This window comes from Ipomoea nil, unplaced genomic scaffold (assembly GCF_001879475.1).
Source record: "Ipomoea nil cultivar Tokyo-kokei standard unplaced genomic scaffold, Asagao_1.1 scaffold3198, whole genome shotgun sequence".
NCBI classification, from domain to species: domain Eukaryota; kingdom Viridiplantae; phylum Streptophyta; class Magnoliopsida; order Solanales; family Convolvulaceae; genus Ipomoea; species Ipomoea nil.
Genome location: NW_017619626.1, coordinates 1 through 12,419, shown reverse-complemented (window position 1 = coordinate 12,419; position 12,419 = coordinate 1). Strand labels below are relative to the sequence as shown.

The following is a 12,419-nucleotide window of genomic DNA, read 5'->3' as shown; positions in this document are numbered from 1 at the left end:
ATATCCAAAACCTGTATATATCAAATCTGAGGTTGTTCTAGAAACGTGTGTACCAAACATAGTATTTGCTGGAATTGGGGTATATATACATGTATGTATACGTACATATTTGAGATGACACCAAAGCTGAAGCATATGCAGTTAGCTGTATCATTTTGTCCGTGCTTGACCGCAAAGTTAGTGCCTACTGTTTTGCTCTTCATTGTTTTCTGTCTTCTCATGTTGAGTTCAAATATTATTGTATCCTAAATATTTCTATTCTTTTCAAAATAAACATTGATTACATTTTGTAATATGTTTTCTCTTTATTTAAATTAAATATGTCTAAAATTTAAACCAAGTTTATATCATACCAAAAATTTCATGGATTATATTATATTATAACTAATAAACCTCTCAAATAATAATAATAAAAAAAACTAATAAACCAACTTGGTTGGCTTGAGTGGTCTGTGGTTGTGCAATTTCATCCTTGACATCCTCAATTATAAATTTTGCTTGGTTTTTTAGAGTTTGTGGTTGAGGTGGAAGAAATAAAAAATGGAGAGAGAATCAAAAAGTGAGGAAGAGTTATTTTTATCTCAAAGGTGGGCCCCACAGAATGAATATAAAAAAGAGTTACTATTGGTGCGCGTTAAGTGCATCAGCAACGCACATGCGCCCATTGGGCGTGTTGAGGGTGGTCGTCAATTCTTTTATTTATTTATTTTTTAATTTATGACATAAAGCCCATAAAAATCTACACAGATGGAGATGCTCCTAAGAGAAGTTGAGAATTCAAAACCCTTGTCCATTAATTAGTCCTCGGTGCAAACGAGAATATAGCTATGGGATGTTCTTGTAGTTTCTCTTCATTTGATTCTTTGATGCGACTATGTGAGACTTGTGGAGCGCTCTCGAAAATTACAAGTTTGATATGTGTTGCACGTTTTGAAAGAGTAGAATATGACTCTCGTATTTAAATGTTATATGCTTGATTTTTGTCTAAACATAGTACAATAATCCTGTTTGGTAAATGGATGTTAGCTGTTAGCTGATTGAGTTAATAAGAGTGTAAAACTAGTTGATAACATTAGCTCATTATAGAAAGGTGTTTGGTAAATTAGTTGTTAGCTAATAACTGTTTAGTATAATTTCTTTTATCAAAAAGTTAATTGAAAAAGTTATTTTGAGCAATTTTTTAAATTTTTAACATTTTGAAGTTACAAAAATCTAATTAATCAAGCACTTATGAATTTTTTAATGATAATAATAGTCAAATAAATCAAAATTAATCTATAGCCTAACTATTTTACCAAAAATACCAATATCTCTCTCAAATGAAATAGTCCAGTTACCATCGTGACTAAAAAAAACAGGTGTCGCACCAACCAGATTAAGATAGAGCATCAATGGCATAGAGCCACAAAAGAATATGCGAATTTCTAGTGAAACATCATATGATTACCGAGCAAAAGCATATACCATGAGCCGTGTTTTGGCGTTTGCTTGTTGAGCTTCGGGTTCTAAGCGACTGTATCCATTGCTCCAGCAACCTCAAAATCTATACAAACTCACCATAAAAAGGTCGACGATGGCGACAATCTCCATGTCCGTGACGTGGTCTGCTTCTCCCCTAACCTCGCCGAAACTACGGCGAGTCAACCGGTGAGTCTGTCTCTCTCTCTCTCTCTCTCTCTCTCTCTCTGTCAGTCAAATCACATTTTGCTGTTAAAAAAGCTAATTATAAGATGAAAATAAAGAACCCAGATAAGAAAAATGCAATCTTTGGGGCTTTTCTTGTTTTTATTTGAGAAATTGCTCGAACTGATAGGTATTCTAGAATGGCATTTGCGAGTGGGAACAAGGAGAGCCCTTGTTTTGGCGTGAAGGTTACTGAAGGGCTTGGGAATTTGCCCAAGGTTGTTTTGACTTCTTCTCCTGGAAGGTACATTACTAATTTGAGTTTAATTGTGTTATAGTTCTTGCTTAATTTCATCTTATTTTCATAAATCAAACGTTTTTACTATTACATTGATTACTGCAATGTGATATTATGGTTTGCTGGCTATGTTTCTTCTCCTGGATATTAAGTTGCAACTTTAAGAATGCACTTGTTGGTGCCTTGGTTTATCTGATTCTTGAAATTTTGCAGTGAGGCGGAGCTATATTTGTTTGGAGGGTGTATTACATCGTGGAAAGTAGGCAATAAAGATCTCCTTTTTGTTCGGCCAGATGCTGTATTCAATGGGCAAAAACCGATCAGGTTATCCTTTTCTGCTCTTATTCCCCGTAATCAAAATGTTTAATTTCACTTGAAAACTTTTAGTCTGATAACCTCTCTGTCATTTCTCATTAAAATGGCGAAAGCTTTCATACATTCGTGATTACTGGGAAAATAATGTTTAATGACTTGTTATTGCTAAAGGATCTCTGGGATTTTCTGTTTCTTAGGCTTGAATTCTAGGAGAGATTAGAGATGTGAGATTCACCAATATACCAAGTTACTGACAGTTTCCCATTGGCACAGTGGAGGAATACCACATTGTTTCCCGCAGTTTGGACCTGGTCAAATTCAGCAGGTAAATCCACTACAATTGTTACGATAGTTTCAAACTGTGGTCACTTTCTCAGTGTTAATTTTGACTCTTAAGGATGCTTGTATTGCTTACAGCATGGATTTGCAAGGAATGTGGACTGGTCGCTTGTTAATTCTGAAAATGTCGAAGGAAATCCTGTTATTACTGTCGAGCTGAAGGATGGCCCCTATAGCCGTTCTATGTGGGATTATAGTTTCCAAGCTTTATATAAGGTTAGTGGCTTGATTATTTATCCCTTATGCTTGAAGTTCACAACTTGGAATTTATAGTCGGTAGATATTCTAATTGCAAGAACAGGTTCGGTGTCTAAATAATAACATACTATCATGTTATTTACTCCACGTATGCCAAACCATTTCATGAATGGAATTTCTTTCTCAGGTTACTCTGGGTGAGAAGACACTTTCTACGGAATTCAGAGTTACAAATACTGACCAAAAACCATTTTCTTTCACTACTGCCTTGCATTCTTACTTCCGTGTAAGTAAACTTCTGTATAATTGCAGATGATTATTAGAGGTCGTGCCATCTGCACAAAGCCTGAAGGTTCAAAGTTTCTGTTTGGCAGGGTTCTATTGGGAGTGTGTCAGTTAGAGGCTTAAAGGGTTGTAAAACACTGAACAAACATCCCGATCCTAAAAATCCTGTGGAGGGTAGCGAGGAAAGGTCTGTATCAATATCTCAGCAAATTCAGAGCAAAGAGAGTATAGTTGTTACCTAGGCTAATTATTTCGTGCTTATTCTCGTTATTTCTTTTATTTCATGGTTCAGGGATGTTGTTACGTTTCCTGGCTTTGTAGATTGCATTTATCTCGATGCTCCTAATGAGTTACAGCTGGATAATGGTTTGGGTGACACAATAAGCATCAAGAATACGAAGTAAGTTAATGCAAATTGGTGACGAGAAAGGAATAGTGGACGAGACAAGAATTTCCCTTCTTTATTGAGACTCAACATTCATTTAACTTTGCAATTCCATTTTTATGTATAATTCAAAGTCCTTGCTAATGTTGTCTAGAAAACACTTATTATAGTTTTGGTGCGTGCCTATCTACTTTGTGCAGTTGGTCGGATGCTGTTCTGTGGAACCCACATCTTACAATGGAAGCGTGCTACAAAGATTTTGTTTGTGTTGAAAATGCCAAGGTGAGAGTGGCACTTGATGATTCTTTATACTATTTCTGCCTTTATTTCACTACTTAACAATTTGGAAATTTTGCCCGTGCTCTACCCGAGATTCCTTAATAATTTTGGATGACGAGGGAAACCCGCGGCCACTACCTGAGAGTGTGCACCGGGTAAATCCCGCATTGTGACCCTAGCTGACCGGGTCAAACCAAGAAGGCCAATAGGCCGCTCCCATTGGGAGTTAAACTTGGAACCCTGTGGTTACCAAGCCAACAACCTGATCAACTTGGCTGGGTTGCCCCTAACATTCCTGGAAGAATTTTGAAATGCCTGAAAGTGTCATTCATTTAGTTTTTGTATGTTTTTTACTCTGTTTACCTCAGATTGGACAAGTTGAGTTAGAGCCGAACCAATCCTGGACTGCTGTGCAACATTTAAGTGTTCCTTGAAGAATTGCGAGTATAATTCTCAATTTTGTTGTAATGCTTTCCTAGATTTTTCCTCGATTTGGACAACAATGCAAAATGCAAATAAAGGTGTGCATCAAGCATAGCCCTTCATGGTATATATAACACGAGTATTTCTCCATTGTTGTCATGATGATTCATAGAACATAGAACATTGATATGATGATCTTTTATTGCCTAAAGATATCGTAGATTCTCTCAAGAAGCTAGCAAGCTAATGAGGCATACCAGTAAGGTGATAGCCAGTACAGCAAACACCCAGTGCAGCCACTTCTTCTTCTCCCTTTTCATCTGTTTAGCATAGAAAAGATTGTTGGTTCCACCATTGATGAAGCTTCCAGCAGTGGAGACTGCCCGCTCGATATTGTTCATCTGTTCACCCTGAGCTTCAACCATGACAGCCATGTCGAGGAACACTTGATGGAGCTTATCCAGACTCCTCTGAATATCCATCACAGCTTCATGCCTTTCCTTGTTCTCCTGTTTCATTTCTGCTTTCTGTTCAAAGATCTGAACATCCTCCCTTCCCAGAACCATCTTCTCTATCACTTCTTCACTGGGAACCTCTCCTGTTGCATTGTAGTACCTTCTCCTTAGATCTTCCTTGTACCCCAGGACAATTTTCTGTCTCAGAGCCAGGAAATCGTTCATTATGTCCCTAAGCTTGACTCTCAGTCCATGAGTGGTGGAAGCTCTGATTCTATCAACTGCAGTTCCTTTTGCGAATGCCACTGATATTTTCCGGTTTCCCAGGTTTGATTGATCCAGTTCCTGGAGTTTGGTCTTGACAATCTTGGCTTTCCTAAGAACAGCAACCATGTCTGAGTCCATCCGGTCCCTGAGGCCGCGATAAACCTTGTCACTGTGGGTGGTTTTGGTCTCTTCATTCAGGGATTGAAGATCAGACAGGAGATCTGCCCTTTTATGTCTGTCTGTATTACTTCAACTTGTTGGAAGAATTGGGAGAGATTACAGGCATCTTCATTGCTGAGTTGCCCTAATTCTATGTCTCTTTCTTCTGGTTCGATGTCAATTCGCGCCTGTTTCTTCAGTTCCACATAACTCAAGAACGATTTGGTCATCAAATCATTCATTTTTCAGAATATGAACCTGCAATGGATCCAAGAAAACACCATAATCAAACACCCTTTTAAATAAAGTTTCTGAATTTGAGAAACCATACAGGAGAAGTGATGATGAAATCCATTGATGTTCATACCCTTCAAGATTCAGAATCGGAATACGCAGAAATTCACAACCTGAAAACGAGAATTAACAATTTAAGGAACAAGAAATCGCAGATTAAGGTTTTGATCAAGGAACAATGATGCTTGTACTGTACAAAACAAATGATCTCAAGAAAACCATAAAACTTACTCAAAAACCAACACTTCCAAAAACTCCTTCCAGATGAATGAACTATGAAGTAGATTATGTTGTACACTTGCGGTTGGCACTATGAACAAATGATATTCTGTGTTTGAATATGAAGAACTTCTCCCAAATATGAAGAACTTGAGGAGGTTATAAGGAGATGATAGGATTAAAAGCCTTCAGTTTCAAATATTTGAAATCATAGCCGTTTAACCCGTTTTAACCGGTTTGTTATTTTTATTCACTGCAGGCTAATTATTATTATTATTATTATTATTATTATTATTATTATTATTATTATTAGTATTTGTCCCGTGCGATGCACGAAAAATATGTTATAAAAATATATCCTATATGAGGTTTATTCATATATAAAATTTTTGTTATTTAATAATTATTATGTGTGAATTCCTATGATAAAATTATGAACATAAATATATTTACAATTAAAATTATATTTAAGGTGGGTGATTACTACAAATCTTAAACTATATTAAAAACTTAGTACATAGTATTTAATATTACAAATTTTTAAGAACTTAGTAAACTACAATAGTAATTGAATTACAATTTTAGAGTCACTACGGACCAAAATTTTTAGACCTTTGAGATTTCTAACTCTAGATGTAGCAACATACAATTGACCTTTAAAGACCAAAATCACAATCTTAGTTCGAACATTGATTTTTTCTTCCAAATACTATCGAATTAAGTGTGTAATCAATAAAAGATGAGAACTAATAATTTGAGAATATAATCTTAATGTTACTAAGCCTACTTCACGTCAATTAAGTTGGAGAGTGTTGTTGGATAGTATCCGATGAATCCACGAATAACGCATCTTTGTCTCCGTAGTCCTCAATATGCACATCAACAATCTTAAATATTAGGCCGCCTAGCTATGCCATATATTAATTTCAAACTTATGAACTTTGGGGTTGCATGCAATAAAAAGTATATTTTAAATATACTAAGGGTACATTATATATGTATGCAAGGTACTTTCAATATAAAAATAATGTATTTTTAATATAATAAAGATGTATTTGATATTCATGATCCATACAATTATGTGGACCATCGTTCACACAATAATTTGCCAGTAGAAATTGAAATATATATATATATATATATATATATATATATATAAAATAAAAAATTAAAATATTTTAAATTATTTAATATAATAATATTTTTGAACTTCCATTAGTCAAGTATTTTTATTATTTTTATAGAATACAAAATTACAATTAAAATTATAATTATAATTATAATTTTGTATGATTAATATAATCTCTAATTATGTGCATATTCAAATAAATTTATAGAGAGAATTTACATAATTACATTGATTTATTCTTAATTGTATTTCATCTATATTATAATTTTCACAATACGAATAATAACTAAGATAATTACATTTGGAAAGCAAATTTCAAATTTTGTATGTGTAAATTTAAACTCTAATTGAACACATTTTTTATATGATTATATAATATATAGCTATTTTATTTTTCAAAAGTATATTTTTTATATGATTATATAATATATAGCTATTTTATTTTTTAAATGTTGTGCTTCTTTTCAATTATTATTATTATTATTGTTATTGTTATTATAATTAACAATATTATTATGGTCTTGTGAAAATTCAATGTTAATTATCACCATTTAATTTTCACAAGACCATATGGCTTTATTATATATAGGATTATTATTATTATTATTATTATTATTATTATTATTATTATTATTATTATTATTATTATTATTATCTTGATTTTATTATTATTACTACTATTATTATTATTAGAGCAAATTCTATTTTTTGGTCTTCGACTATTGTGGCATTGTCGCATTTAGTCATACTCTTTTAATTTTACCATATTACATTCTTGACTTTAATTTGATTGTCACTAGTGATCCTTCGTTAAAATTTCCGTTAAACTATAAGGTCAATAATGTAATTTAATGAGGGTTGGGTTCAACCTTTTGGAAGAATAATGTAATTTAATAACTTGTCTCAAATTCAAATTACATTATAGAATATTTAGTTGTCAAGCTTAGGCAAATTATTGTGTGAATCATGGTTCATACAATGTTATGTGGACCATAATAAAAAGTACATTTTTAATATATTAAATGTACATTATTGTTGTACTGTATGTACATTATACAATATAATGTACACTCAGTACGGAAATAATATACATCCCTTGAACACAATGTACACTATTTTTACATCCCTTGAATACAAAAATAATGTACATCCCTTGAATATAATGTACATTATTTTTGTATTGGATGTACATTATTTTACACTATACAAAATATGGTCTATACAACTTGTGTGGACTATGGTCCACACAATATGATTGAAGCTTGTGGCGGACTCATTTAATATTTTCAAATTAACATTCTAAACTTTAAATTTTAATAAATTATTTTATTTACACTAATAAATATAAACTTATATTTATTCAATGACTTCAATCAATATAAACCTCCATTTCTAAATTCCAACTAAAAACAGTTAATATATTCAAACTATAATATAATAATTATAATTTTTTTTTTTAATTTTTCATAAAAATATTTTATTTTGTAATAAATTTATTTAAATTTTATTTACAAATATAATAAAAATTACTACTAAAGATGAATAGATAAATTTACTATATAGTTTGTTCAACATCACTTGTGAAACAAAGAATAGCAAATGGCTTTGGCTATCACCTATCAGGCTAACCCACTAAATTTTGAGCATCGAGCTTATCAGACTAATTTTTTTATTGAGCCAAAATTTCTTAGCCCTAACTCTAAAATTTTTTTGACTTATCAGGTCATTCTATCTGTTTTTGGCTAAGATTAACATCCCTAGTTCTAATTTCTTTCCAAAATTTTTTAATGAAATGGATAAATCAAAAGAATATCTTTAGAATTCTGATTTACAGAAACCATTCATGAGTGGTACTGAAATATACAGGCTTCTGAAAACCTCATACACTAACAAGGGCAAATATAAATTTCCTCTTGCATAAAAAAGAAAAAGAAAAACTTCAAAAACTAGCAAGCTAAGAACAACCCCCTTCCAGTTGTGTAAGGGGCCACATGAACTGTACTATATCTGAACTTCAGGATGAGTATTCCTGAGCTTCTCAGCTTCAAGTTTTCTCAGAGCCGAGGAACTCAGTTTTTCTCCACTTGATTCTTCAGAGACTAGGTCCACAACTTCAATCTGCAGAATACGCTAAAGAATGAGGCTTTTTAGTTCAATAAAGCAACCTAGATGTCTCGTATCAAGAATGGTATATATGCAATTGTCCCCGAGACAGACCTTTAGTTGCGAGAGACCTTTCTCAGCCCTCTTCTTATTGACAGAGATTCCACCTGGTAATGTCTCCTTGCTATCACACAAATGACATAAACACATTTCAATTATGCTACACTTATACTTGATCAACAACATATAAGAAAGATGCGAATGGTGAATTGGTGATCAAGAGCAAAGAGAGAATATTCATAAACAGTACAGAAATCTTCTCTATTCTTCAAAAGCATTCACGAGTAGAGAAACAGAAGACTACGTATAACTGTATAAGTGAAGGTTAACAAAGTTAGAAATGGAAAGATTAGAAGTAAGAACCTGACAAGAATAGCCTCCAAATTCTCATCAACTATTGAAGGGCCATAAGGATCCACAATAGGTTCTGCATGTACAACCAGCTGTGGCTTGATAGACTAAAATGAAAAAAAAAAAAAAAAAAAAAAAAATATTAAAGGAACATGTCACTATCATAACACATCAAAAGGGAAACTCCTTATTTTGGACCAGCTTTATCTGTTATTCATTTATTTGCAAGTTTAATCGCCTGCTTAGTTGCTATATACTGTAAACAACCGAATAATTTCAGGCCTGGAAGAAGAACATCCGCATACTTAGACTTATGGAGTAAAACTAGAAATTGGTATAGCACAAAGAACTTTAACTGAATGAGGATTAAATCACATTCCAACACGAAAGAGCAAAGCACGACGCGATTTAGAACAATTTTTAGTACCTTGATCACATTTTCAACATCCGATTACAACACGAAAGAGCAAAGCAAGACGCAATTTAGAACAATTTTTAGTACCTTGATATAACCCTTGACATTTTCCATCCTTTGTTCAATAGGCTCTATTAGATCAGCATACTGAAAAAGGAAGAGACCCAGTCATGGCATGGCCCTAGCCCTAGTACCTCAAGTGGATGATCAAAATGCTATAATCAGAACAAGAATAGAACTACAGAAAGCTAAAAAGGCAGCAAATATGGTCAAAATGAGGCAATAACTATATCAGTTCTTAAAAAGTGATTATGCAGTGCCACAATTTCCCAGAAAATCTTAATACCAAGTCAAAATTCAAAAGCTTCCAAGTTTGAACTGTTGATCTGAGTTTAAAAACTTAAAATTCTTAAAAATGTAATTAGAAATGAATAAACGCCAGAATAAATAAATAAAAAAACTAATGCCTGTTTCTTAGTTAACATTGGGCCGTCGCAAACGCCGACTACAATTCGCTCCCTGGCCAATTTAGCTGCCGCCTGCAAAATAAGCAGGTAAGATATTCACCAAAAATAGAAGGGAACACCGCAAATTTGACCGGAGCGAGGAGCTGAAAGAACCTCGAGAAAGAGGCGGTGGCCGTTGTGTAAGCGATCGAAGGTGCCGCCGAGAACCACGGCGGCGTAGGAATCCGGCGGGGATAAGGTTGAGCTGTGTGGCACCGGCTCCCCCTCCGCCATTCCGATGCGGTTTGAGAGAGTGGGGAGTCGTTAGGATCTAGGAATTTGGTGGTTTATTGTTGGATTGATGATGAGAGAGAGCTATTCCTTCCTTTTTATTTTTTTAATTATTATATTAATATAAAAATAGCAAGCCCGACTCTGCCGCGCCACTGTCCGTTCGATCAAAGCACAATGATAATCCAACGACCTGCATTGACTCTAAACTGGCTAACTAACTAACTCCTTGAAAAACGGCAACTGTCCAACTAACCGCCACAATGAATATATTCGACCTCTCAAAAACGCAAAGCTTCTTCGCGCTATTCACCACCGGAATCCGAAAACAAAAGCTTCATCCTTCATCTCATTATCATATCTCTCTCCTCTCACTGTAAGCGATTCATTTTCTTTAATTTGTTTTGTTTTGTTCATTCAATAAGTTTCTCTGATCTGCAGAATATGACTTCGTAATGTTTCTTATTGGATTGTTCGTCACAACTGCATGTAGACGATGTTATAAGCTCTAAATTACCGTAAAAACTTTGTTCTTTGGATTGTGTTCACTGCTGTAATAGTATAATAATGTGTGTTAAAACAATGAATATCATACACTGAAAAGAATCATATTTTGTTTGTGTTATTTGATTTATTTTTATCTGATCATCTCTGTATTATTGCTCTGGTTTCTTTAATTTATCTTGCCCCAATTACTGTAGTTTTAGTTTCCAATGATAAATGAGGAGAGATCAAGAAAATTTGAATTCCATGAAGCTCTTTTTGAGGATTACTTATATTGCTGCTATTCCCTTGCTTCTTATCTTAGTTGAAAATGGCTAAAACAAGCACTGAAGTTAGTGGAACAAACTCGGGGACCCCTCTGAATCCAAGGATTCTGTCCTCCATGTCTCGCACTTGTGTTGTTTCTCATCCATGGCATGACTTAGAAATTGGTAATAATTGCTTCTTACAGTATACACCTTCAAGTTTTGTAAGGAAATTTTTTATTATTTTTCACTTATCTTTAGTGCTCATATGTTCAATGTTATGTGGTTGCAGGGCCAGATGCACCAAAGGTTTTTAATTGTGTAAGTGTTTCTTTGCTGTATTAGATAGATACTGATATATGCTGGAAGGTTACAGTGTTTCTGTAAATGTGAACAAAGGTTTTTATTTATTTATGTTGAAGGTGGTTGAAGTTGGAAGAGGTTGCAAAGTTAAGTATGAGCTTGATAAAAGCAGTGGGCTGATCAAAGTGAGTTCAGCTAATTAAAGCCTGGAATTTTAATTCAATCTGCCACTGCCATGGTCTCTCATATGCTATTTGGTAGGTTGATCGAGTTCTTTACTCGTCTGTTGTTTATCCACACAATTATGGGTTTATTCCAAGGACAATTTGTGAAGATGGTGACCCCATGGATGTTCTGATACTTATGCAGGTTACTTGAATTGGGGTTAAGATTTTCTTGAATCTCTTTACTTCATTCTTTCTAAATGTTCATTCATTGCAGGAGCCTGTGCTACCCAGTACCTTTCTTCGTGCCCGTGCAATTGGATTGATGCCTATGATTGATCAGGTTAGTTCATCGCTAAAGTTTGCTCCCCTGAATTACATGTAGCAGAGAAAACGAGAGAGGTAATATAATGATTTTACAGGGCGAAAGAGATGACAAGGTAATAGCAGTGTGTGCTGATGATCCTGAGTTTCGTCATTACAATGAGATCGGGGAACTCCCTCCACATCGCCTTGCTGAGATCCGCAGTTTCTTTGAGGACTGTATCCATTACTATATGCACTTACAGAAGTTTTGCATGTTTGTGTTTGCACTTGCTTCATGCTTGTTTCATCTTCAATAATCCTTCACCATCTGTGAATAGACAAGAAGAATGAGAAAAAATCAGTGCAAGTGGAAGACTTCAAGCCTGCAGAAGAGGCTGTTGCTGCTATCAAGAAATCCATGTATGTTGACACAACTACATGAAACACATCAAAAAGAAAGCTGATTTTGCTGCTCAGATCATCCTAATTACATTTTGTTCTGTTTTGTGATGTCAGGGATCTATATGCTGCTTACATTGCAGAATGCAGAAAGCTTGGAAAGA

The 12,419-nt window shown here is 34.1% G+C and overlaps 2 protein-coding genes and 1 pseudogene across 2 annotated transcripts; 2 read left to right on the top strand and 1 right to left on the bottom strand.

The window, feature by feature from the left end:
- The first annotated feature begins 1,356 nt into the window (after positions 1-1,356).
- LOC109168385 (putative glucose-6-phosphate 1-epimerase) lies at positions 1,357-4,295 on the top strand. Its single transcript, XM_019317396.1, has 10 exons — positions 1,357-1,647; positions 1,814-1,927; positions 2,135-2,245; positions 2,510-2,561; positions 2,654-2,791; positions 2,961-3,059; positions 3,148-3,245; positions 3,351-3,458; positions 3,644-3,725; positions 4,091-4,295. The coding sequence occupies exons 1-10, from the start codon at positions 1,574-1,576 to the stop codon at positions 4,154-4,156; spliced, it is 942 nt and encodes a 313-aa protein (XP_019172941.1). The 5' UTR covers positions 1,357-1,573; the 3' UTR covers positions 4,157-4,295.
- Positions 4,296-4,367: 72 nt separating this feature from the next.
- LOC109168386 lies at positions 4,368-10,419 on the bottom strand (annotated as a pseudogene).
- Positions 10,420-11,097: 678 nt separating this feature from the next.
- Positions 11,098-12,415, top strand: LOC109168382 (soluble inorganic pyrophosphatase 4-like; the record flags this gene model as incomplete). Its single annotated transcript, XM_019317393.1, has 8 exons — positions 11,098-11,269; positions 11,376-11,404; positions 11,506-11,571; positions 11,648-11,755; positions 11,828-11,893; positions 11,973-12,093; positions 12,195-12,276; positions 12,373-12,415. Coding segments are annotated over exons 1-8 (636 nt in total), but the record flags the coding sequence as incomplete, so codon positions are not given.
- Positions 12,416-12,419: the final 4 nt, after the last annotated feature.

What these genes read in the sequence shown, in the direction of transcription:
- LOC109168385 (XM_019317396.1), top strand. Translation starts at nt 1,574, where the DNA reads ATGGCGACAATCTCCATGTCCGTGACGTGGTCTGCTTCTCCCCTAACC. An exon ending in AAACTACGGCGAGTCAACCG is followed by an intron (nt 1,648 to 1,813) that starts GTGAGTCTGTCT and finishes TCGAACTGATAG; the next exon opens with GTATTCTAGAATGGCATTTG. An exon ending in GTGGAGGGTAGCGAGGAAAG is followed by an intron (nt 3,246 to 3,350) that starts GTCTGTATCAAT and finishes TTCATGGTTCAG; the next exon opens with GGATGTTGTTACGTTTCCTG.